General features: G+C 34.2%; 1 protein-coding gene across 1 annotated transcript in view; it reads right to left on the bottom strand.

The window, feature by feature from the left end:
- The window catches only part of LOC114335159 (uncharacterized), a 92,579-nt gene that overhangs the window by 41,526 nt on the left and 24,060 nt on the right, over positions 1-26,993 (bottom strand). Inside the window, exons 7-10 of the mRNA XM_028285339.2 lie at positions 19,908-20,192; positions 6,108-10,770; positions 527-1,097; positions 124-446 (exon numbers count right to left, since the gene is read on the bottom strand). Of these exons, the coding sequence (XP_028141140.2) occupies positions 124-446; positions 527-1,097; positions 6,108-10,770; positions 19,908-20,192 (5,842 nt within the window). The remainder of the gene's footprint in view (positions 1-123; positions 447-526; positions 1,098-6,107; positions 10,771-19,907; positions 20,193-26,993) is intronic.

The raw sequence follows: 26,993 nt of genomic DNA, 5'->3' as shown, positions 1-26,993 counted from the left end.
CTGCCTCTTGGACTATTACTATATTTTTGACAGTTGCATAAAATTTACGTGTTTAAAACATGTTTTTCATTTCAAAGGAGGTTATTTATCAGACGATTTTATTTCCGTCAAAAAGATACCAACCTTCCTCGACCTCTTCCTCGTCCCCGTCCTCTCATGGTTCCTGATCCGCGGTTCAACCCTGACTTTCCTGAACCCCTCTTGGAATCGCCACGCCCCCTACCGGGGCCGCTTTGTTTCAGTGCAGTCTCTTGTCTCGGGCTCTTTCCAGGACTCTTAGCTGGCGACTTGTTCATCAATTGCGAACTCACTCTAGCGCTAACCCTGGTGGGTTTGCTGGGTGATTTCTTACCAGCCGAGCTGTTTGACTTCAGCGAAGTACTAGGGGAAGGAAGGGTGCTGTTGGCCGTTGGCGTCGTATTACTAACAGCGGGCGAAGGAATGATCTGTTGAAATAAAAAATAGATTAAAGACACACTTGCGGCATCATAAAAACTGTATTGTTAATAGATTGTAGATACTTTACCTCTTCAGTAGAAGTAGTTGGAGTCAAGGCCGGAACAGCTACAGGATCAATGGAAGGCGTTCCAAGTAACTGTTCGTCCAATTGTTGTTCCAGGGGCTTCATAGGATCAGCAGCCTGTGGCAAGTTGACCATAGCAGCCGTAAAGGCCATATTGTGCTGTGACGACGTAAAAGCAGCAGTACAAGGCGAGGAATAGTTAACCGAAGACTCTTCCAACGGTTTCGTCGTCGGCATGGAGAGCGGTTGAGCTGGAAAAGGAGCACCAAAAGCAGGAGGCGGATGATACATCGGAGCAGGTCCCGTGGGAGGAAACGGTAACTGAGTATTAAGATTCGGCGGAGGAAACAAGCTAACGGGATAACAAGAACCGTCCGGAGCTGCATAACCGCCAAAGTTATCCATGGGATTCGGTGGGAATGAAGGCGGAACCTGGTTTGGTAAGTAGGATGCTGCCATGTCCAAAGTTGCGTGGTTCACCAATCTTACGTCTGGAATGCGAGGTTCTTCTTCGTCTCGTCGGGAACTAGACGAAGTTGATGAGGAAGAGCTGGACGATGACCTTGAAACAGATCTAGATATGGACACATTGCCATTGATTAAAAAAAATAAACGAAACTAAAAAATCTGAACGAAAAAATTATTCTTTCACCACTTTTATATTAGAACATAAAAAGAACAAAATACAACACTAGTATATACACTTCTCTAAGAAATTAACGCACCACCTTAAAAAATTAGTAATTTTTAATGTCTCGAATTTCCTAAACCAGTTGTCAGATTTAAGTGATTTTTTTAACATGTTATAGCCTTATTCTTTAACAATATCGCTGCCATAGGCGTCAGTCATTTCACGAATTTCATTGGGGTGACAAAACCTAGCGGGGAGTGGAGGGAGGGGTGGGGAATTTTGTAAATTCTGATGGAAAATAGAAGGGTTTAACGCAATTTATTACACTATTTTTTTATAACTATACACATTGGCTGTACACTGATTTTCGATTTGATTTTTTACAATATCTGCCCCAACCTTGTGTATCAACCTAGGATTCTACTGGATACAGGTCTAAATCTTATAAATTCAATACAATAATTCAAATCTTTAATAGGCTTTTATTAAGAGGATGGGTACGTATTTTCGGCTGCAATGCTATTCAAATGGGGATTCATTTTTTTCGAATCCTGAGAAAACTAATAAGTATTTTTGAAAAATTTAAACGCAGAATGAAAGATTACGTTATTAGCGAGGGCCGAAAGTCCCTGAGAACTTCTATAATGTTTATTTTAATAAGTTACAGGGGTGAAAAACTAAGAGAAAATTTAGTGTGATTTTTAATTTCAAATATTTGATTCAAAATAAACTTTTTATTTATTCTAAGGGACTTTCGGCCCTCGGTAATAATTTAGTCTTTCATTCTGCGTTTAAATTTTTCAAAAATATTTACTGCTTTTTTCAGGATTCGAAAAAAATGAACACAATGTCGTGGTATCACAAATCTATCTTTGTCTTACAATGCACTCAGCCGAATAGAATATTGTCAGTCAGACACTGACTATCAGTGACAATTTTAAATATTTGACATGGCATCGGGAATATTTTGAGTTCTTGATTAAATACTATTGATATATAGTGTATTTGATAAATAATTGATTTAAGACGTGAACTTAATAAAAAGTTATTTATTGTGTAATATTTGTGGAAGATCCAAGCAGAGAATACATCAGGATAATATATTCTGTGATCCAAGATCCAAGTATTTTGTTGTTAAAGATGTTCAAATATGTAAGCGTTCCATAGTAACAATATATTATTAAAAAATCACTTTAACACTTTTCCTCTTTTCTCGATTGAGTATTAGTTTTGGTTGTACAAATAAATTATTACAATCACTGAATACATAGTTAGTGAAAAAATTATCACATTTATTAACTGAATTAATAATTTACAATTATACAAATAACAGTTATCCAAGAACATTCAAAAGCCATCTCTTTAAAGTAAATAATGACATTGTCAAGTACTAGTAATGTTTACATATCCATACCAGTGCGAATTTTACTACACGTAATTTGCCGTGTAAAGACAGAAAAAGTAGGGATAGCCGTAAAATATTTGCGAATTATGTACTCATGGCCTTAACAATAGTATTTTAGTAAGATAAGAGAAACAATGTGTGTTTTAGAGGTGATGGATTCAAATCTAACTTAAATGAAGTCTCCTTTTCCGGATATTAAATACATAATGACACTTTCAATATGGACTGGGATTTTCCTTTCAATGGCTAAAATCTCCAATGCAGACATTCTTTCCTGGCCGGTAGCGTTTCTGGTGTAGGTTTTTAATCTTTTCAGGCATGAAAAGGTCCTTTCACACCCAGCTGAGTTTAGTAGCATCGTGAAAAATAGCCTGAATATTTCAAACGTCATGGGCAAGACATTTTTTAGAGCCTTTTCCACAAAAACTGACGATTTTTCTTCAACTGTTTTGTTTCTCATTTTTCTTTCATGTTACGAAAAATTTTCATTTCGCAGAAAAGTAACCCCTTGCCACCCCCGAATTACACCTATGATCACTGTAATAATATTATTGCTAGACAGCTAAATTGTCATTGTATACCGGGTGTACCAATCAAACTGTGATTTTTTCGCAGTCACCCTGTGGAATATTCTAGCATTTATAAAATACTGAAATTAAAACGCAACTATAGCCTCATGTTTTCTTAACATTCTGTTTTTTGATTCATTCGCTTATGTTGGATAATAAAAAAGTTAGGTATGTACTTTAACTACTAGCCTTGTTTTTCATCAATACAGGGGGCTTTTAAATAAGTATGGCAAACTTTTGGGGTAATTCTGCATGAAAAAATAATCACAGTTTGCTTTATAAACGTATGTCCACAAATGCTTCGTTTCCGAGATAGGGGGTGTTGAAATTTTTCTTACAAACTGACGATTTATGTATTGCTCTAAAACCAGTTGAGATATGCAAATGAAATTTGGTGGGTTTTAAGAGGTAGTTATTGTGCATTTTTTGACATAAAATTAAGAATTTTTTGTTCACCATTGAAGCACAGAATGGTCATATTACCCGTATGCGCGCCAACGGTGAATATTAAATTCTTAATTGTATATCTAAAAATGCGCAATAACTACCTCTTAAAACCCACCAAATTTCATTTGCATATCTGAACCGGTTTTAGAGCAATAAATAAATCATCAGTTTGTAAGAAAAATTTCAACAACCCCCATCTCGGAAACGAAGCAGTTGTGGACATACGTTTATAAAGCAAACTGTCATTATTTTTTCATACAGAATTACACCTTAAAGTTTACCATACTTATTTAAAAACACCCTGTATTGATGAAAAACAACGCTAGTTTTTAAAGTATCTAACTTTTTTATTATCCAACATAAGCGAATAAATAAAAAAACAGAATGTCAAGAAAACCTGAGGCTATAGTTGGGTTTTAATTTCAGTATTTTATTAATGCTAGAATATTCCGCAGGATGACGCGAACTTTGAGACAAAAATCAGTTTAATTGATACACCCGGTATACAATGACAATTTACCTGTCTCACGTTTAGAATAGAACGTTACGCTTATGGAGATCAGTGTTTCCAAACCTCTCGGGCACGGGTGGCTACTCGACTACTGATAAATGATTCATTCTAATCAGTACGGCGTGGCATCGGCGCGTTTCTATGGTCCATAAAAAATACATGGGGCTATCTCCGCAATGTTCTATTATTAAACGCTCTATAGTAACAATATTATTATAGCGATATTGCTAAAGAATAAGGCTGTGACATGTTAAAAAATCACTTAAATCAGACAACAGGTTTAGGAAATTCGATACATTAAAAATTACAAATTTTTAAGGTGGTGCGTTAATTTCTTGAAGAAGTGTATATTCACTTATTTGTTTCTTAAAAATGTTGCTGGTTTTGAATCGGTTGTACTGTGTTTTACTCTCTTCTATAAAACTATTTACGTTATTCGGTAAAAATATACATAATTTGGACAAGTTGAAATTTTATAAAAAATATTTCAAAATTATGTAAATGAATAGTAAAAATGGCTAGAAAACAAGCTCCTTTCTTGGTGCCTCTTAAATGGAGAATGTGTAATATTATAATTAACACAAACAACTCAACATAAATAAAGGGTGTTTTTTAAAGGTATAGAAATGTTCAATCTCAAATTAATCCCTTAATTTGTAATCTCACATTATTCTTAACTTCTTAAACTTTTATAGTTTCACCGTGTATAATTGAAACGGGAAAATATATCGAGTAATATTTTAATTATTAGAGTCCAGTTAACCTTTTGCAACCTAAATAAATTGCCAAATCGTGGTATTTCCAATAGTACTTCCTAGTACATGTTGCAATAGTTTCCTCAATAAACTGTAGTTGTAAGCTTTCGAAAGATTACAAAGTTCGTTTATGTTGTCATGCAACTGATCGATGAATTGTATATTTTTACGAGATTATAAATTAGACAAAGGGACTATTTTGGGTCGCAGTCTATCATAGAAAGTTACCTGAACAACATCTATGCTGTAATACTCAGTAGCTGTCAATAAAACCATATTTTTACTCCACACTCAAACATTTATTTACCATCGTCGATCGAGAAGAAGCGGACAAAGGGGCATTACAAAACAATTCAATCCTGATATTTACATCGAATTGTCCAAGAAATGTAAGTTGACAACAGTGGCGGTCATTTTGACAGCTGTCAAGTGATTTATGTTTAGTTTGGTTTGGTATTTCAGTATGGATAGATTGACGCCTAAACAACGCTTCCAAATTGTGCAAATATGTCGTCAACATAATCGTTCATCTACGTTTACTCTAAATGATACTACGCATTTACAGATATGTTGTACAGTGCGTACAGAAAAAGTAGTACAATGCTGCAGTAGCGCGTAGCATAGACGAAGACTCGAATCAGTCTATCCGCCATGCATCGTGCACAGCAGTTTGATAGCGCACAGCAGTGCATCGAAGCTCACTTTTGGTCAATAAACAAAAATGCCTTATTTAGAGTGAAGATAATCCTCAAGTGTACGTTGAAACATCCTTACATCCAGAAAAACTGACTGTTTTTTGTCCTTTATGGGCTGGTGGAATCATTGGTTCGTACGTCTTCAAAAACGATACTGGCCAGAATGTTAGTTAATTGTGATCGCTATAGAACCATGGTTACTGACTTTTTCATTCCTCAATTAAACAACCATGATGTGCAGAAGCTGTAGTTTCAAAAAGTCGACGCAAAATGTCACACAGCTCGTGTAACAATTGATTTATTGCACGAAACGTTTGGTAACTGCATAGTTTCACGTTCCGGATCCTTGAATTTTTCCCGGACGACGGATTGGTAGATTAGGTAGTAATGAATGGCCTCCTTGTTCGCCCGATTTGAATCCCCCAAATTATTTTTATTGGAGATACTTGAAAAGTAGAATTGATAAAACATCGGGTTTTTGTTTGTCCCTACTCAACTATGTCCAAAGTACGTATATATATATTTTTAAATAAACGAACTAAAAAGTAAAATAAAAAAGAAGAATCCTTACCTTCGATTCGGTATGACTTCACAGTCAGCCCACTTGGCTTGCGGGTGAATATTGGCGTACGGCATCGGACTATTCATGCAATCCATGGACGAAGGATCAATGAGAGGCGTCTGCGATATTCTCCTGTCGATTCTCTCTTGCAACGAAGGCGAATGAGTCTTGATCACCTCCTCTTGCAATCGAGCTTCTAATTGGGCAGGTAACGAGTTCAATTGTTTCTTGTGATTCTCTTGGTTGTTATCGGTGGCGTTGTTCGCGTATTGCTCCAAATAATGAGGTACTACCGGTTCCGGGACGATGGACGGTACGCTGGAGTCGGCACTCATCGATGGCACCAATGAGTCTATATAATTGCGCGGGTCCACCGCTTGAACGTTCGGGTAATTGTCGCTAGGTGGCACCCAACGCTCATCACCTTGCACAGGCGCCGTATGATCCGTAAGACTTTCGTTTTGGTGAACGATATCTTTAGGCAGCTCAGAAGGAACGTTCAAGTAGTTGTAGTCCTGCTGTTGGTCTTTGTTGATCTCCGGGAACGGTTTAGAGGGAGCTACTTCCGTCACCTGAACTTTCAATTCTAGTTCTACACTCGATGGCTCTTTGGCGTCTTTGTTCATGTGATCTACAAGTTGTGGTTGTTCTTGAGGGAATTCGACTTCACTCGTAGTCGGCTCATCTATATCACTCACACCAGACTTCTTCGAAAGTCCCATTCTCAATTTCTCTACAAGATTCAAAGTCTCTCTGGCGCTATCTTCTTTTGTATCTTCTCTTATTATAGTATTGCTAGTGTTGAAGTTCCAAGTGAGGGAACTCTTCATCAAATCGTCATCTTTGGTGATTCCCATGTCGTCGAAATTAACCAAGTCTAAGAAATCGTTATCTTTAATATGTGGTTGTGGAGAGAATATAGAACGATTCTGCAAAACTTGATTGGTTATACCTGCTGGTTTCAACGAATTTTTCTTCTCAGCTTCTAGATCATTTAACAACGTTTTCGTTACATCTGGTGTGACACTAAAAGCTTCTTGAACAACTTCCACCTGGCGATTAAAGAGATCTTTTGCCTTGTGCGTTTGTAAATGGTCATCCACTATCTTATCAGCTAAAGTTATTTCATCGGTTGCCTTAAAGATTGGTGCCTTAGGTGTTGGTGGTTTCTTAATTTCTATTTTATTTTCTTTGGTTTCGCTGTTCGATAGTTTATTAGCGATGTCCTCTAGACTTCTACCCTTGCTAACGGGTTTCTTTGCTGATATTTTCTTTTCGTCTTTAATTTCCGATTTCTTTTCGAGCTGTTCTTTCAATTCTTTGTTGGGTGATTTAATTAATGATTCTGTTTTCGGCGGTTTTTCGACTGGTTTGGTAACTTTTTCGGTAAGATCGGGCAACGATAATTCAATTTTAGGTTCTTCCAATTTTGGTTTGACAGCGACGATTTCTTCCGGTGGTTTCTTTTCTTCAATCGGTTTTGGCTTTTCTGTGGCTTTGTTTGGTTTATTACTTTGCTCAATATTATTTTTATCGGGTATAGTTAATTTTTCTGGTGCTATCAGAGGTTTTATTGGTTCTGATGGTTTTGAAAGATTGTCGATCGCTTTATTCAAGTCTTTCTTGCCCTTTTCAGGTTTCTCAACCTTGTTTACTTTCTCCTCTTTTATCTCTGGAGTACCAAACAATCTTTCCATTTTACCCTTTGTGGCAGAACTTTCTTTGTCAACCTTTTTAGTTGTGGTATCTTTCTCTAACGAAGTGTTTTCGGGCGATTTGGCATCTTTTAGTTTCTTGTCTGTTTTCCTGACCGGAGAGAGTAACTTGGCGTTGACGGTGTCTTTTTCGTCCACACTATCTCGTGGAGCTGGCTTGGCCTTTCTTCCTTTAGTAGATTTCGATTCCCCTTCCACACCGACACGTTGGCCATCAGACAAATCTCTACTCCTGACATTAGCATCTCCGAGCCGTTCACCAGAGTTCGATATCCTGGGACGACCTCTAGGAGCTCTTCCTCGTCCTCTAGGTGGTCGTGACGGTGGTTGTTCTTCACGTTTAGAAGTCGCCGAAGGCTGTTTCTTATCGGGACTCCTCTTGGGTTTGGTAAGTTCGTTTGCGGCTCGCGATGGAGAGTCTGTTCGGGTAGGAGGTGGTGAAGGGGATTTAGCTTTCTTGGTGGGTGATGAGGGAGGACTTGAATCGCTAGAGCTTGAGGAACCAGAGGTTGCCGCAGACCTGGCTCCCTTGTCAAGAAAGGGCAAGTCCTTGGCAACTGTCCGCTTGCTACTCTCCGATCGCGGCTGCTGTTGATTGGACTTTTCATCGGGATTCTCTTCATCGCTGTCAGAACTCGAGGAACTGGACGAATCCGACGAACTGCTAGTAGAGGAAGACGAATTGCTGCTGGAATTAGTGGAAGACTTTCTTTTGATTTCAGATACTTTCGCAGGTTTCGACACTTCAACCTCTTTTTTAACTTCTGGTTTCTTTGTTGTATCTACTTTCTTAACATCGGTTTCTTTCTTTACTTTGTCTGCAAGTTCTTGAGTTGGTCCCGTTTCAGCCGCTTGAGGCACAACTGGCTTTCCTAGACCACTCTTAATATGTTCGGCAGCCTTTTTAGCAGCTTGACGCTGTGGTACATAGAGTAGTTCTTGAGGTTCGATCTTTTCAATGTCTTTATCGATGTCAAACACATCCACGGCTTGTTTATTTTCTTCTTTCTTATCTTTCTTCTTTTCTTTAACCTCTTTAGTTGGCGGTTGTTCCTTTTCTTTTTCTTTCTCTTTTTCCTTTTCTTTAGGTGTTTCCTCCTCTTTTACGATGTCTTTTACTTCTTTTTCTTTGACTTCTCTTGATGGTTTTTCCTTCACTTCTGCCTCTTTTTCTTTAACATCTTTATCTTTATTATCTTTTACCTGTTTCGATTTTAATTTCTGCTTTGGTTTTTCTTCCACTTTCGGTGGTGGTTCTTCGACGGTAGTAGGGTGTTCTTTAGCTCTCGAAGTCGTATTTGTCTTCAGGTTTTCTGTAGCTTTCTTAGCCGCCTGCCTTTGAGGAACAATGAGATCAGAAGGTACGTAATCTTTCTTCTTCGAATCCTTCTCTTTTTTAGCCTCTTCCGGTTTAGCTTTCTTTTTAACTTCTGTCGTAGTACTATTACTATTTTTGTTTCCTTTAGAAGGTTTGTGGGAGAAATCTTTAACTGCTGCCTTTGTACGTAGCTTACTTTGGGAATCACTAGTGGCGTTGGACGATTTATCATCGTTTTTACCTGAATCATCGGAGCTATCCGTGTCCGAGTATATTGACGACATGGACTTCGCAGTCGATTTATGACTGTCTTCTTTATTTAGCGATTTGATCGGCATCATCAGTTCGTCGCTATCACTAGCCGAATCACCTAATTCTTTATCCATTTGACTTAACCTCGACCTAGAAAATTGGCTCCAATCCTTCTTGGAATCTTTAATGTCATCTTCGCTGCTAGTATCCAAACCGTGTTTAACCGGAGCATTATGCTTCTTTCGCCTCTTTCTCTCCACAACTTTACTGACATTATTAGACTTTCTCGGTATAGTTCTTTTCTTAGTTGTGCTAGACACAGAAGGTTTTTCTTCTTCGCTATCGGTGTGCAATCTATTTTCTTTGTTATCTTTTGGTTTTTCGTCACTACTGCTTGGTTCCGACATACTGCTGCCATATAAACTGGCACTTCTTCGTTTGGAAGAACCGTTAAAGTACACTTTCTTGTAGGGATTATTTTTAACATCTTTGAATAAGCCATTAACCTCAACTTTGGATTCGTCTCCCGAATGTGCCGGTGACTTGCCAGCTATTCTTGCCAGGATAGCTTCCAAGTCGTTGGTATGATCTTCTGCTTCATTATGTGAGTAAAGTCTGTCATAAATGGAAGGACCATGATTAGCTTCTATGACGGCTTCGATCACAGATGGAGGTAATGACGGAGAAGAATCTAACACTGCGGTTTGTTTATGGAACGTCTGCTCCCTCATTCGGAAGAATGATCTCGACAATTTTTCTCTTCTACTAACCATGTAACATAAGTTTCTAACCCGCTCTAGATCTTGTCTTAATTGTACAAACATTTTCATTTTTTCTACGTCGGCTTGCTCTCTCTTGTGAGAAAGCATGTCGACGTCTTCTGATTTCGGTGGAAGCAGAGGCTTGTTAAAACCAGCTTTCCTCTTCAATTTCCAATAGTTATAGATATATATTAAGGCGTCATTGTCAAGATTAAAATGAATGTCTTTTACTGAAACGTGTTTAAAAAATTCTGCTTCTATCTCTTGCAGACGGATCGCGCGCGCTTGATTCTTCTCCTCTGACGTCATATCTTTACGTTTTTTCCTCTTACAATCATCATCTTCTGATCCGGAACATATACTCTTTTCTTTTTTACTAGATTTGCTATGTTTTTCGCAATAAGATCTAAGTTTGACGCCATCGTCCGCGTTTTCGTCTTCTATGATGGCTCGCATCTCGAGGCCGTGTTTGAACGCGCACGTCACGTGGTATGCGGTTTTACAAGTCTTTACCGAACACTGTATACACGCGCCGACTCGCTCTCGACAAAGGACGCATATCAAAGCCCAACGGCTTTGCGGAATGCTGGATACTTTAGTGATGGGCTCCATTTTTTCAACACATCCTAAAAATTAGAAATTGTAAAAACCTTAGCGAAAAGTATTTATGTTGACAGGAGTGTATTATATACAGAAACTGACAACACAAAAAAATATTTTAAAATAGTATATAGGGCGTTTCTAAAGTAATTTGAAATATTTTGTTGTCGATTTGTTAATTAATTTTAAGACAAACGATTCCTACAAGATGTGTAATACATTTTGACATGTCCAATTAAATACAGGGTGTTAGTAAATAAGTATGAAAAATTTTAATGACTAATTCTACATGAAAAATTAATGCCAGTTTGCTCTATAAACATATGTCCGCAAATGCTTAGTTTCGGAGATACGGGGTGTTGAAATTTTTATTTCAAACTGCCAATTTATTTATTGCTCTAAGACCAGTTGAGCTATGAAAACGAAATTTGGTGAGTTTTAGGAGGTAGTTATTACGAATTTTATGACATACAATTAAGAATTTTGTATTCATCATTGGCGCGCCTACGGGCAATGGTCTGAATTATTTTAAAGAAAAAAATAGTACGCCACTGAGATATTTCGAATTAGAAATTATTTTTAAATTCCACGTCTAATTTATGATAAAAAACCTCTCTTGCCTTTTTTTCATATGATGCACCGTTTTTATGCAGAAAAATAAAACATCTTGGCGCATATTTTTCATTTCTTAATACATCATCAAGAACTATCCAATATAATAATACTAAACTAGAACAATAACAGAAAATATTACTAATACCATTTCAACTAGGTGCAAAACTGCAAGAAATGTTTGAAATGTTCTCCTTTACAGGTAACAGAAGAATTTTATATTCATCATTGGCGCGCGTACGGGTAATGGTCTGAATTTTGTGAAGAAAAAAATAGTACGCCACTGAGATATGTCAAACTAAAAATCATTTTTGAATTCCTCGTTCAATTGATGACAAAAAATCTTTCTTGCCTTTTTTTCATATGCGGCGCCGTTTTTATGCAAAAAAATTAAACATCTTAACGTTTACAAAGTATTTGAACTTAGTTTCTATGCATATGGAAACTACCTCAAATACTTGGTAAGCGTTAAGATGTTATTTTTTTGTATAAAAACGGCGCCTCGTATGAAAAAAGGAAAGAACGATTTTTTATCGTAAATTGAACGAGGAATTCAAAAATGATTTTTAGTTTGACATATCTCAGTGGCGTACTATTTTTTTCTTCAAAAAATTCAGACCATTACCCGTATGCGCGCCGATGATGAATATAAAATTTTTCTGTTATCTGTAAAGGAGATCATTTTAAACATTTCTTGCAGCTTTGCACCTAGTTGAAATCTTATTAGTAATATTTTCTGTTATTGTTCTAGTTTAGTATTATTATATTGGATAGTTCTTGATGATGTATTAAGAAATGAAAAATACGCGCCAGATGTTTTATTTTTCTGCATAAAAACGGTGCATCATATGAAAAAAAGGCAAGAGAGGTTTTTTATCATAAATTAGACAGTGATTCAGTGAAATTTAAAAATAATTTCTAATTCGAAATATCTCAGTGGCGTACTATTTTTTTCTTTAAAATAATTCAGACCATTTCCCGTAGGCGTGCCAATGATGAATACAAAATTCTAAATTGTATGTCAAAAAATTCGTAATAACTACCTCCTAAAACTCACCAAACTTCATTTTCATAGCTCAACTGGTCTTAGAGCAATAAATAAATTGGCAGTTTGAAATAAAAATTTCAACACCCCGTATCTCCGAAACTAAGCATTTGCGGACATATGTTTATGGAGCAAACTGGTATTAATTTTTCATGTAGAATTAGCCCTTAAAATTTTTCATACTTATTTACTAACACCCTGTATATACCTAAAGTTAACCTTCCAATGGACAGCGAAATAAAATTATGCACAATAATACACGGGTGAGGCCTGTAAGGACCAAAATGAAAAATTGCGAAAAAAATAAAAATGAAATAAATTTTCTTTAACTATTTATCCGCTATGTATTTCTATAATTGCTGATTCAATACAATTACAATATTCAAGATTTGTTAGAAATAAACAAGCTTAAAGTTGTTCTGAAGCTATTTTCTTGTGCATTTTTGCAATTAACTAGTTTTGATGGGAAATAAGCGTCAATAGCATTTTTTTAAGTACGCATTTTTTTAGTAAAATTGTGGCTTATTTCAGTCATTTCCCATCAAAACTAGTTGATTTTAAACAAGCTTATAAAAATTTTCATCATTCTGCGTTTATTTTTTGTTTACAAAAATAAAGAAAAGGTAAAACAAAAGTAAATATTTCATTTTAAATAACATTGTAATAATTAACAAACAACAATGTTTAAAAAAAAGAATGTGTGTGTACTTTGTACGCACGTAAGAAGTTATACTTCTAAATATGATTTCAATGAAATAAATATACTTTCGGACAGTTTATTTGTATTTTATTTAAAAATTAAATTAATTTTTACTTACTACTTTCCAAAAATTTTTATTAAAACAATACCAAAAATTAAAAAAGGATTAGAAAACACCAGGATTCGAACCGGAGTCCTCTTGATCTCCAGTCCAACGCTCTACCACTGAGCTATACCCTTTTGTTTATCCGGGCTACAAGATTTCTCGGACATAGTGACAAACAGACGAAGTGAATTATAAAATACTTTAAATATTATTACTTATCTTATTCCCGAGGTAGACAAGTCCAAATACACAAAAATTATAATAATAGTTACCTATTTATGATATAAATGTAAAAAGTACAATTTTAAGACACGTATGTGAAAGTTTCGTGTGAAAGATTCCTATAAATACCTACAAAAACTTTTACTTGAACTTGACTGACATTCCATTTTTATATTTTTCTTGACATTACATCAAAACTGCCTATATTGCCAATACGTAAATCAGAATAACATCTACTTTTATTTTTGTATATTCTAACAAATTTTAATAGTTTTTTTCTACAAACGTGTTAAAAATGCAATAATACAGTTTAAATTAAATTTTAAAAAACCTTTTAAACCACCTTTTCCAAATTGCGCAAGTTGTATTATTAATATTAATGTTAATAAATGAAATATAAATATTTTGACGTTTCACAATTTGACAATTCACTTTTAACTGCAGTGCCTTAAAATTTTTAAAGCACTGCTGCTTTAAAGTAGCATTTTTAACGCTCCTATGGAGTGCTATAAATTGCGTTTTTAACACGTTTGTAGAAAAATATATTTAAAAACACTAATATATTCTTTCCATACGTTTTCTGGACTGATACACACATAAATTAAAACATTTAGTAACTAACTCCATACTGCCTGTGTGCGCATGCGCGCAGATTAATAAAATTTCACCCTCAATGAAATCGAGCCTAAAGAAGTATAACTTCAAAAAGTCTATACAGTTAATGTTGGTAATCAAATTCAGTCAGCGCATTTCTTGCAGCATGCTGTTATACAGTGATGAGTATGCTAATAACCGGAAAATAACGGAAAAGACGGAAAACATAATACGTTGTGAAATAGAAAAAGATGAAACTAATAGAGATGGGAAATTATCAATAGTAACCTATAAATTTACATTATTTTGATAGTTTCCCACCTTTAGACGTACATATTTTGGACATCCGATACATCTAAAGGTGGAAAAATATCAATAAAGTGTAAATTTATTTCTTTGGATAATTTCCCACCTCTACTAGTTTCATCTCTTTTTATTTGTGCATATTAATTTTTCCATCTTTTGCGCTATTTTGCCGGTTATTCTCGCACGCATCACTGTATATTACATATGTACAATGCACAACCAAGACTTAGAAATTTATAAAAATATCTGGGTTTTCTGCAATATTTGCAACACTCTCTTTTGTTTGGGGCAGGTTGTGGGTCCTCTCCCAAAGAATACTAATCACCTAACTCACTCCAGGAATCTCATGTCCCCTGAAGCTAAGATTTACTTTGTTGTATTTGTATGTGCTACTTAATTTAGGGAAATTAGAGGTAATTTTCTATCAAGCGTATGCAGATTGAATCTTGAAATTATTTTAAAAAAATACATGTTTGGTCGGGTGACGCCTGTGAAGACCATTAAGTGATATAGTTCAAGTTCCGTGCATCTTTTTTTTCTTCAAAATTTGCAGAGAAATTATATTTTTATTTATAGTCTAGTAAAATAAAATTTCACTACATGTAAAACAAAATGTAAATTCGTACAGGTTGAAACAAATTTTATATCAAAGTTTAGGTGGGTACAAAAGATATTTTCAAGAAAGTATCCAAATCTCACAAGGGGATCATTCTTTAAATAATTAAAAAGGGGTCATTTTTGCAAAAAAATTACTTTTTTAACTGCTGAGGTCATTCAATTACTAATGAAGGTCTATAGGATTATTTTCTGCAAAGTTGAAGGGTTAATCTTTCACATATAACTTACTAAATTAAATTTGACCCCCTATTTATTTAAATAATTATACATGAAACTTTAAAAACAAATTTGCAAAAAATTATTTTTAGCGTTTTAAATAAGCACTATAAAATATCTTATTTTACAGGAGAAGTTGCACTATGTTATCAGTATTAATAAAAAAAAATTAGTCCAAAAATATTTAATATTTTTTGAGATATTGAATTTGTTTATTAAATGTTACTCTATTTTCAATTGCAAAAACGCGGTTGTTGCCAAAGAAATATTTACCTGTATTAAATCTTATTAGTTTTATTTTTATGTATATTTTCGATAAATGTATTGATAAATTCAAATTTCAATTAGACTTCCCCCTAAAATGACATTTGAAAATTATTCAAATTTGTTTATAATTTGTTTTTTTTTAATAACGTCGCGGGTATTAAATATTTTGAAATGCCGTTTCGATAATTGGGTTTCTGGTAATTTTTCACTAATTTACAAATTTTTTTGTCTTTTTTTCCTCTTCTTTTTTTTCTTGGAGTTATATTACTACGGGCCCTTTTATGGTTAAGTTTCATTAAGAATGTCGAATCTCTAAGTTATAGATTCTAGACCTAAAAATATTAAGATTGGTCTAAAATCACTTAAATAAAATGTGGCTGTTTACTGAGTTACAGGGTGTTTAATTTAAAAATTAAAAATTATTTTATGTACTTTCAAACTATTTGACGCATCCTTATCATACTTGTCAGAAAGTGTGGGTACTATACAGTCTACTAAATTGTGGCAAATAAAAGTTTCTAGCTACTACCAGAGGCGTACGACAGGGGATAGTTAATGGTTGACCCTTTCCAAATTCTACGCCACTGAGGGAATTACTATTTTAGCGAAATTTTTCGATTCTCCAATACTTTATATGTAAATAATATACTCTTTACTGGTAACGATTAAGTCATTAGTTTTCGAGATATTGGACGTTAAAAATGAAACGGCATAGTTATTTTGATTCATTCATTCATTCATTTTAAACTTCCAATATCTCTCAAACTGATGACTTTATCGATACCAATAAAGTTATTTACATACAAAGTATTGGAGAATCGAAAAATTTCGTTAAAATAGCAATTCACTCAGTGGCGTAGAATTTGGGAAGGGTCAATCATTCACTATCCCCTGTCGTACGCCCGTATTACTACGGGCCCTTTTAGGGTTAAGTTTCATTAAGAATGTCGAATCTCTAAGTTATAGATTCTAGACCTAAAAATATTAAGATTGGTCTAAAATCACTTAAATAAAATGTGGCTGTTTACTGAGTTACAGGGTGTTTAATTTAAAAATTAAAAATTATTTTATGTACTTTCAAACTATTTGACGCATCCTTATCATACTTGTCAGAAAGTGTGGGTACTATACAGTCTACTAAATTGTGGCAAATAAAAGTTTCTAGCTACTACCAGAGGCGTACGACAGGGGATAGTTAATGGTTGACCCTTTCCAAATTCTACGCCACTGAGGGAATTACTATTTTAACGAAATTTTTCGATTCTCCAATACTTTATATGTAAATAATATACTCTTTACTGGTAACGATTAAGTCATTAGTTTTCGAGATATTGGACGTTAAAAATGAAACGGCATAGTTATTTTGATTCATTCATTCATTCATTTTAAACTTCCAATATCTCTCAAACTGATGACTTTATCGATACCAATAAAGTTATTTACATACAAAGTATTGGAGAATCGAAAAATTTCGTTAAAATAGCAATTCACTCAGTGGCGTAGAATTTGGGAAGGGTCAATCATTCACTATCCCCTGTCGTACGCCTCTGGCACTAGCTAGAAACGTTTATTAATCACAATTTAGTAGGGTGTATAATAGCCACACTTTCTGCCAAGTATGATAAGGATACGTTAAATAGTTTTAAAGTACTTGGTAACAATAATTTTTAAATTTTTAAATAAAACACCCCGTAACTCAGTAAGTAGCCACATTTTATTTAAGAGATTTTAGTTAAATCTTAATATTTTTAGGTCTACAATCTAGATCTCATACACTCGACATTCTTAATAAAATTTAACCCTAAAAGGGCCTGTAGTAATATAACTCCAAGGAAAAAAAAGAAGAAGAAAAAACGACAAAAAAATTGTGTTAATTAGTAAAAAATTCCCAGGAACCCAATTATCGAAACGACATTTTAAAATACTTAATCCCCGCGACGTTATTAAAAAAACAAATTATAAACAAATTTGTATGATTTTCAAATGCCATTTTAGGGGGAAGTTTAATTGAAATTTGAATGTATCCATACAATTATCGACAATATACATAAAAATAAAAATAATGAGATCTCATCAGGTGAATATTTCTTTGGCAACAACCGCGTTTTTGCAATTGAAAATATAGTAACATTTAATAAACAACTTCAATATCTCAAAAAATATTAAATATTTTTTGACCAATTTTTTTTTTGCTTAATACTGGTAACATAGCGCAACTTAGTCTGTAAAATAAGATATTTTATAGTGCTTATTTAAAACGCTAAAAATAATTATTTGCGAATTTGTTTTTTAAGTTTTATATACAATTATTTAAATAAATAGGGGGTCAAATTTAATTTAGTAAGTCTTATGTGAAAGATTTACCCTTCAGCTTTGTAGAAAAAAATCCCATAGATCTTCATTGATAAGTGAATTACCTCAGCAGTTAAAAAAGTATTTTTTTTGCAAAAATGATCCCTTTTTAATTATTTAAACAATGATCCCCTTGTATGATTTGGATACTTTCTTGAAAATATCTTTTGTACCCACCTTAACTTTGATATAAAATTTGTTTTAACCTGTACGACTTTTTTTTTGACTTTTTTTATTTTATTAGGCTATTATAGAAAAGGTATACACTGATGAGCGCGCTAAAAAAATGAAACTTGTAGAGGTGGGAAATTTAGCGATAAAAACCTATAAATTTACATTATATTTTGTGTTTCCCATCTTTAGACATATCAGAGGAATATGTTAACTAAAACTGTCACTGTCACAGTGGCAGTTGCCAAACTCGTCTGATACGGCTAAAGGTGGGAATGTGGGAAACAATAAATAGAATATAATCTTTTATGAGTTTTTATCGTTAAATTTCCCACCTCTGCAAGTTTCATTTCTTTTTATCTCACAACTTAATACGTTTTTCATGTTTTGCGATATTTTGCCGGTTATTAGCACGCTCACCACTGTATTGGGACCGTGCAAGTTCGGCAAAGCGACACCTATTTCTACGCTCCGCAACTTTATTCGCACTTTTAATTATATTGGCCAATTATATTAGTCCTGGTTACTGGATAATTGTCAAGGCCATAGCCCAAAAAATAATAAGAAGAAAAAATAAGATTCAGGTTATGTTATTAAAACGTAAACAATTGTATGTAGTAAATAAAATTAGTTATTACAATGCAGTACTGCAAGCAAAATACAATTAATTAAATTTACCTTTATATAATAATTGCATATCATATCAATATTGTGGAGCAATATATAATTTTTCTCTCTCAATGACAATATATATGAAATGTATATCAATTTGACAATTTCAATTGACAATATGAATTATTTAAGAAAGTTGCAATATTTCTCCGCTATTCGCGCACGATCGTTTCACGTATCCCTTCCAAGTACTTGCACACCGCGAATAGGTTTCAGTTTTATCAATAATGCCTGATTAACTGGGAACTATTGTCAAGAACTTTAATGTAAAAACAGCATAAAGTATTTCAAATGTCATTTTTTTTCCTAGGCCTACAAGGCCTGTTGTACACTGTAAATAAAGCCACTGCAATCTGAAGATTTTCCCTTTTTTCTGATAACCTCTTAATATGGTTTTCTGAGACTTGTCATTAAAACATATATTTCCTGGCACTAACATTTTGTGTTATATCTATAGATTTCATAATAATCAACACAACTCCTTGTAACTATCCCTACCCTCCACCTTATTTGTCTCTACATGCATGCAGCAAACTATGGCTATACTATTCACATTAAAAATTATTCTTCGTCTGCTCTCCTCCAGTGTTCAGCCGATACTACAATTACATCTACCATATTCAACTACCTATCAATCCTCCAGTTCTAGAATGTTATTCGTTATTGATTGAGCATTTAGGAAAAGTATAAATTCAATAAGGTATATTGAATTTTATCTAACCTAAATTAAATTTGCAATTTACATACATCCATTCTACTTTTCAAAAGGCGCTGATACTCTAAGGGCCGGTTGTTCAAACGCTAATCAACAATGATCACTATCAAATATTTAATTACTGTCACCAAAACTGTCAATGTCAACTTTTATTGGGTTGCTGAAAACATAATTGATTATAATTATGAGATTAGTTAATCAATTAACATAACAATTATTAACATAATTGATTAAGTAATTTCATAATTATAATTAATTATGTTTTCAGCAACCCAAACAAAGTTGACATTGACAGTTGGTGAGAGTAATTAAATATTTCATAATGACCATTGTTGATTAGCGTTCGAACAACCGGCCCTTAGCTTAAGGATTCTATTTCTTCCCTAACAATTTGTAATCGCTGCACGTAGATACCAAAAGAAGAAGATATTAAGAACGACAAAACTTATCACAAATGTCTATAGGAATTTTTAGTCTTAAAACTGTGACAAATCGCCCACAAAAATATTTCAGATTACTTTGTTAACACTTAATAATACTGTACAGCTCATAAAACAAGAGACTTACCAATGCTAACTTCGGGTATCCAGAGCGCACATGAGACGTGAGCCCACTTTTGACCAGTCCTCAAAGATTTCATAGCCCCTCCTCTATTTGGACACAACACGCACTCAGGCTTCTTTCCGATATTACAAGTACAACACAACCACTGCCCATCTGGTATCCTTGTGATACCGTAGCAGGCTTGATGAACGCAGATATTGCAACTATCACAAAACACCATCTCGTTACCCTCTTCAGAATCTGGAGAACGGCACACGTCGCAGATGACGTTCTCATCGTATTCAATACCTGAAATGTCACAATATTAAAAAATCCGAAAGAAAAACATTGTAAAACACAATATTAAAAAAAATTATATTCGTATTGTGTACCATCAAGGTGTCCCAAAGATTATTTAAAAAAAACTAATTAGCTCTCCAAACACAAATAGTATCTCTGTTTACTACCAAAATACACAAGGTTTAAGAACTAACTTAGGGGATCTTTTGCATAATATACCAGCATGTCAACATGACATATAATATGTCTTGACAGAAACTTGGTTACATAACGGCATTAACGATTCTGAACTGAGCTTTACTGATTTTAACATATATCGTTGTGACCGCCCTGCTAACACCAGTGTCTTCAAGAGAGGAGGAGGAGTGCTAATAGCTGTACACAAGTCAATACCAAGTACTCATCTCCAAGTACCAGATAGCATTGAACAGGTCTTCATTAAGGTTGGATCCAGTGTTTTTAGTTTTATATTAGGAGCAGTCTATTTACCTCCCAACTCTCCGGCATAGTCGTATACCACTTTCTCTGAGACACTGAACTCGCTCACTCTATTGATGCCTAGGGTAAGTCTACATATCGTTGGGGATTTTAATTTGCCTCATGCTCTCTGGCAAAATGGTCCCTTTAGTTCTGTTGCTACTGCAGATGAAGCATCATTACAGGAAGGGTCTTGCATCCAGATTATGTCAAATGTTTGCAGTTTCCACAACCTTTTCCAATGTAATCATCATGTTACAATACACAACAGTCTCTTAGATCTTTTCTTGACAAATGACCACCTAGCAGAAACGGAGTTAGCAGACTTTTTTCTGGTTCCTCCAGTCGTTCAACTCCACCACTCTTAATTATCATTAAATGTAATCTGACTTATGATGAACCTGAACTCGAGTTTGATGGTTACTACAGAGATTTCAGGTCTGCAAACTATCAGAATATTTCCTTATTCCTAGACCAGTTTAATTGGAACATTTTGTTTATTAACGCGGATCTCGAGGCTATGCTAAATATATTTTATGAAATTATTTTTATAGCTATAGATAAATTTGTACCATTGAAGAAGTTTTCAGCCAGAAAATTCCCAATAATATGGTTCTCTCAGGATCTAAAAATCTTATCATCTTAAAGAAAAAATTACACAAAAAATATAAGTCAACTGGTTCTGTGAATGACTACTTTGAGTTTTCTAGGGTTAGACAATTGTGCAAGGATCTGACTCGGGAATGCTACTCACAATATGTTCAGTCTACTGAAACAGCTATATCTTCAAATATCAAGAAATTCTGGTCTTTTGTTAATAATTAAAGAAAAAATAGTGCTTTTCCTAATGGACTTAAATAACTCGACAAATATTGTAGCTCAGGCAAAGATATTGCAAATTTGTTTGCTGATTATTTTTCCACAGTTTATTCTCAGAGTAATCTCAATATGCCCAATCATGAACTATCTTCATCCAATACTCATATCACTAATCATAAAATTTTAATATCAGAAATATACACCAAGCTATCTTCTCTTGATATCAATAAGAGCCCAGGCACTGACGGTATACCTCCTTTGTTCCTAAAGAAATGCAGTTTTAACTTTTCCAGGCCATTGTATTACATATTTAATTGTTCCCTTCAAACTGGTGTTTTTTCAGATTACTGGAAAGAAAGTTTTCTTACGCCTATATTTAAAGACGGGGATAAATCTCTAGTTAGTAATTATTATCGTCCTATTAGCGTCCTTGGTGTGATACCCAAAGTGTTTGAGAGTCTGGTTTGTGACTTCTTAACTCATTTACTCGAGCCTAAACTTATCGATCAACAATTTGGGTTTAGACCCCATAGATCTACTGAGCTTACTATTAACTTATGTAGATTTTTTGTTTGACTCCCTTGAGAGGGGGTATCAAGTTGATACAATTTACACTGATTTCTCCAAGGCGTTCGACAGGGTGTCTCATGGTATGTTGGTCCATAAGCTTAGAATAATTGGTGTTGATGAACCAATGATTTCTTGGTTTAGCAGCTATTTGTTTAATCGTAGACAGATAGTAAAAATTGGTAATTTTCTTTCCAAATCAATTCTTGTTCCTTCAGGGGTTCCTCAAGGATCACATCTTGGGCCTCTTCTGTTTAACATTTTTATAAACGATATTCATGAATATTTTTCTTCTTCCCTTTTTTTTGCTGTTTGCCGATGACTTAAAATTGAGCTGTCTGATTAAATCTCCCAATGACTGTGATAAAATTTAATATGAGTTAATCAATTTGTTGGACTCGTGTACAAGAAATGGGATGAGTCCGAATTCATCTAAATGCAAATCCATTACGTTTTCTCGATCTAGATCCCCAATCAATTTTGAATACAAGATTGGTAAGCATTGTCTAGATACTGTACCTTTCATCAAGGATCTTGGTGTTACTTTGGATGCAACTCTACAACTTTCTGATCACTTAAATAACGTAGTCAACAAGGCATTTCAGATGCTTGGCTTTATCAGAAGAAGCACACAGGATTTTACTGGGATTACTGCCTTAAAAACGCTTTATTGCTCTTTAGTTCGTCCCCATCTTGAGTATGCATCCTGTATATGGTCACCTTTTTATGGTGTGCATATTGAGACCTTGTGTCGTGTTGTGCATAAATTCCTTAAACAGATTGCTTTCAAATTAAACATCTTGGACAACTACAATGATACAGATTTACTTGCTACATTAAATATGCCACCCATCTCTATGTGTCATAAGAAGAGAGATCTTATTACTTTTTACAATATTCTGCATGGTAGAGCTGCTGCTTCTTCTTTGCTCAATAAAATTAATATACATGTTCCATCTAGACCTACCAGATTTATAAATAGTTTCCATTACCCTATACATCGCACTAACTATGGATTTAACAACTTCATTTCAAGAACTGCTAGACTAGCCAATGAATATTACAACATAGATTTCTTTGCAACCTTTGATTAATTCTTGCGTCAGGTTTTGTGTACTCTTGGCTTGAGTAATAGATATAGATAACTTTTGTATTGCATTGTATAATAATACAGATTAACTTTTTGTATTGTAACCCTAGATTTAGTCAGTGTTATGAATTTATAGTTTAACATTAATTGTAATTGGGCTTGCCCGTTGATAAATATAAATAAAAAAAAATAAAAAAACACCCTGGGCTACTAGTGCAGTCAATGACGGTAATTGGCTCCAAATTCTGTCCTAATGTATCAATTTACTTGATATTTTCACAGTAAGTAGGGAATAGCTAAGGAAACAAAGTCTACTCTATGCCAAATACGCTTTTATCTTGGTAGTGGCTTTTTCGGACGGTTTTTTCCAATTACAAACTATGCATCTAACAAGAAGAAGTGTAATAAACATTTTTGTAGCTTATAAAAAAACAAAGAGATTTTTTTCATAAATCTTGTAGACAAAGCGAGATATGGGAGCCGAAATGAGACTTTTTGGACATGCTGAAGGATTTTGAGATATACTGAACAGCAGGTATAATATTTAAACATACAATAGATTAACATTTATTACTTTCTACCTGTGCCAGAAACGACACCACTCAAATATAAATTACTCTGTAACAGTGGCGGCTGGTGACTCAAAAATTTGGTAGTTCTGCAGTATTTTTTGGTTTTTTTTTAATTCAATATCTTTTAATCGTTGTATTTTACAACGAGGCTTTTAGTTTGATATTTTATACCATATATTTATTCATTATATATCTATTAAAAAATAATAAAGAACTTAACGATTTTCTTCTTTTCAAATTGAAGATAAATCCAATTATATCAAAAATAGCAATAGTACATTATGGCACACTAGTAATTGTTTTATAGTTTATGTTTTTAGTAGAATTTTATCGATAAATACGCGAAACTAAGGAATGCAAACGAAAAAACACTACAAACAAAATCGCCACAACAATAATTGCATTATAGGGTCTTACGAACTAACTACACACAGAGCCAAATATATTATTTTTTTTATAAATAAGCTCGATTCGTCGATTTTTTTTTAAAGCAAACTTGTCTATAACTTTTTCATTAAAGTTTGGTATTTCTTTTATAAGTGTTTTTTCTACTGACAACATGGTTAATGCTACAAGTCGGTCTTCAGTCATGGAATTTCTCAAGAATGTTTTAATCCGTTTTAAACTCGAAAAGCACCTTTCAGCTTCTGCCGCACTCATGGGCACTGTAATTAGAATTTGAAGCAGTTTTACAGTTTCTTGAAAAGGCTCTGTTAAATTATTTTCAATTAAAAAATTTAAAAAAGGTATTGCCCCATTAATGTCTCTACAGTCTCTTCTAAAATAAATAACAGATAATTCAGTCTTCAAGCGCTCCCTATCTAAATTTGGATATGACGCGCAAGTCAGGCTTAAATTATCATCTGGGAAATTAGCACAATAATTATCAAATTGCTCAGGATAAAGCAATGAAGTTGCAAGTAGGTGATTTTTAAAAGCAAATCTATCATTTGCACAATTTATGATTATATCACAAACTTCGATAGATGCTCTCCGATGATCTACTGGACTGTTATCCTTCCGTAACCTTTTAGTTGGTAATGGTTCAACGCATAAACTAGAACCTTGGTCAATGGTATCATCTATTGAATTTCTAACTGAATTCATGTATCTTTCGAAATCTGTCACCTTTTTATCGATTTCCAAAGGATCCGTTTTAGTCTTTTGAAGGGCATTATACAAAACGTCTACTTGTGGCATTATGCGATGGAAAAATGTTAACCAAAAAACAAAATTTTGATCCACTAGTATTCTTCGAATGGAAGACGCTGAACTACAGACAGCTGCCTTATCAAACGATTCTTCTATTTCTTCCATACATTCGATAAAAGAAGATCGATGTTCAAACACAACATTAACAGTTCGAATATTGAAGTTCCAGCGAGTTGGAGCGCCATGAGGAATTTTCTTTTGGACGATTTTATCTAAAACTGCCACTCGTTGTGGCGAATTTTTAAAAAGGGTATGGATTTCATTTAAATTTCCAAAAAAAAGTCTAACTTGAGAGTTTTCGGAACAAGCCTTAGACATTATTAAATTTAATTGATGCGCGTAATAGTGTACAAAATGAGCAAATGGATATTTTTCTTTGATTCTGGCTTGAACTCCTGCGTGCTGTCCACACATGACCGCTGCCCCATCATAACTCTGAGCAATTGGTTTATTATTTGAGTTTTCCAGGATAGGATCCAAAACACTGAAAATGTTTTTGCTTAAAGTATCTGCATTTAATTTTGAAGGTACCAAATATGTCCAAAATCGTTCTACCGGTGCTCCATTTCGACAATATCTAAATACTACAACCATTTGTGATTTTGCTGAAATGTCTGTAGTCTCGTCGGCCATGACAGCTAGATATGGAGATTCCCGAATTTCCTCCAAAATTTTATCCTGGCATAATTCCAACATGCAGTCCAAAATATCATTTTGAATTTCTTTAGAAATGCCCTTAAAAACCGTCGATTCTTCCAAGTGTTGTGCTAAAGTTCTATCCAATTCAGCAGTAAAATTTATGAGGCCGCGAAAAATTCCAGGATTGTCGGATGTTTGTGTCTCGTCGTGTCCCCGAAGCGCCAATTCGAAAACACTACAAAATTTTATGCAGTCTATAATTTTTGAGAGAACAAACCTATTTTTTGTTACAGCTTCATTGAATTTTTGAATATTTATCCAGTATGCAGAATCTAACTGTTCTTTAATATTCACGGAGCCTAATAAAGCATATTCCATTTGATTGTGCAAATGATGCTTAGAAGTTTCGTGCTTTTTTATTTTATCACTTAAATGTACTAAGTCTGTTACACCAACTTGCGTCCATGACTTATCACCTCCAAAGAGTACACAAGGAAAACAGAAAAGAGCGTTTTTTCTGTTGCAGCCACATATCCAACTATTTCTCGTATAAATATCGCAATTAAATTGTCGTTTGTAATTTTTCCCTCGGCTTGATCCTTCTTTTTCGATTTTAATATCCGGCAAAGGACGTCCTTTGCATTTTAATTCTAGTTTTTCTCATAAGAATATTTAAAGAATCTCTTAACATTAATCAAATTATAAATAACATCCATCCTGAACAGCACTTTTATTCTCATATACTTAATATAAATACCGAATTACGTGCAGGACAACTTATTTTAACAGTCGTCGCGTCGCGATCACCGATTATTTAAAATTACAATAAACGTAGGTTTCTACACACTAGTTCGAACTGCGACAAATGCAGCTCAAATATTGCTTTCAGTCGTCGCCTGAAAAGTGTAGGCGAGGGTTGAGCGGGTGTTATCGGGGATATCTTTAACAGTTCACAGCTCGGAGTAGCACCGGTCCGGTCAAATAAGTGGGACTTGCTATCGCCATGAGATGCGACGGACGACAGATTAAAATAAAGGCGGCCATGCACGAAAACCATCTAAATGAATTTAGATTTTATAAGTAGTGATATTTTTTATTTAATTTTCAAAGTAATTTTGTTTGGATTATTTTGGTGGTTCTGCAGCTCCGCAGCACTTATATACCAACCGCCACTGCTCTGTAATAAGCTTAAGATAAGGTTTTCTGCAATAAATGAAGTAAAAGTCAGACTTACTCTCAATCTTTATTATAACTTCCGACGACCGGTTTCGCTCTTTAAAAGTAGAGTAAAGTCTTGAGAGTAAGTCTGACTTTTACTTCATTTAAAATGAACTCTCACATGCAACCCATTCAAGATTTTCTGCAATAATTTATGGGTAACTATAATATTCTATTTTTGCTCTCGTTGACTGAAGTATACGAAATATACAGCAA

This window comes from Diabrotica virgifera, chromosome 9 (genome assembly GCF_917563875.1).
Source record: "Diabrotica virgifera virgifera chromosome 9, PGI_DIABVI_V3a".
Classification (NCBI taxonomy): domain Eukaryota; kingdom Metazoa; phylum Arthropoda; class Insecta; order Coleoptera; family Chrysomelidae; genus Diabrotica; species Diabrotica virgifera.
This window is presented reverse-complemented; position numbering and strand designations above follow the sequence as displayed.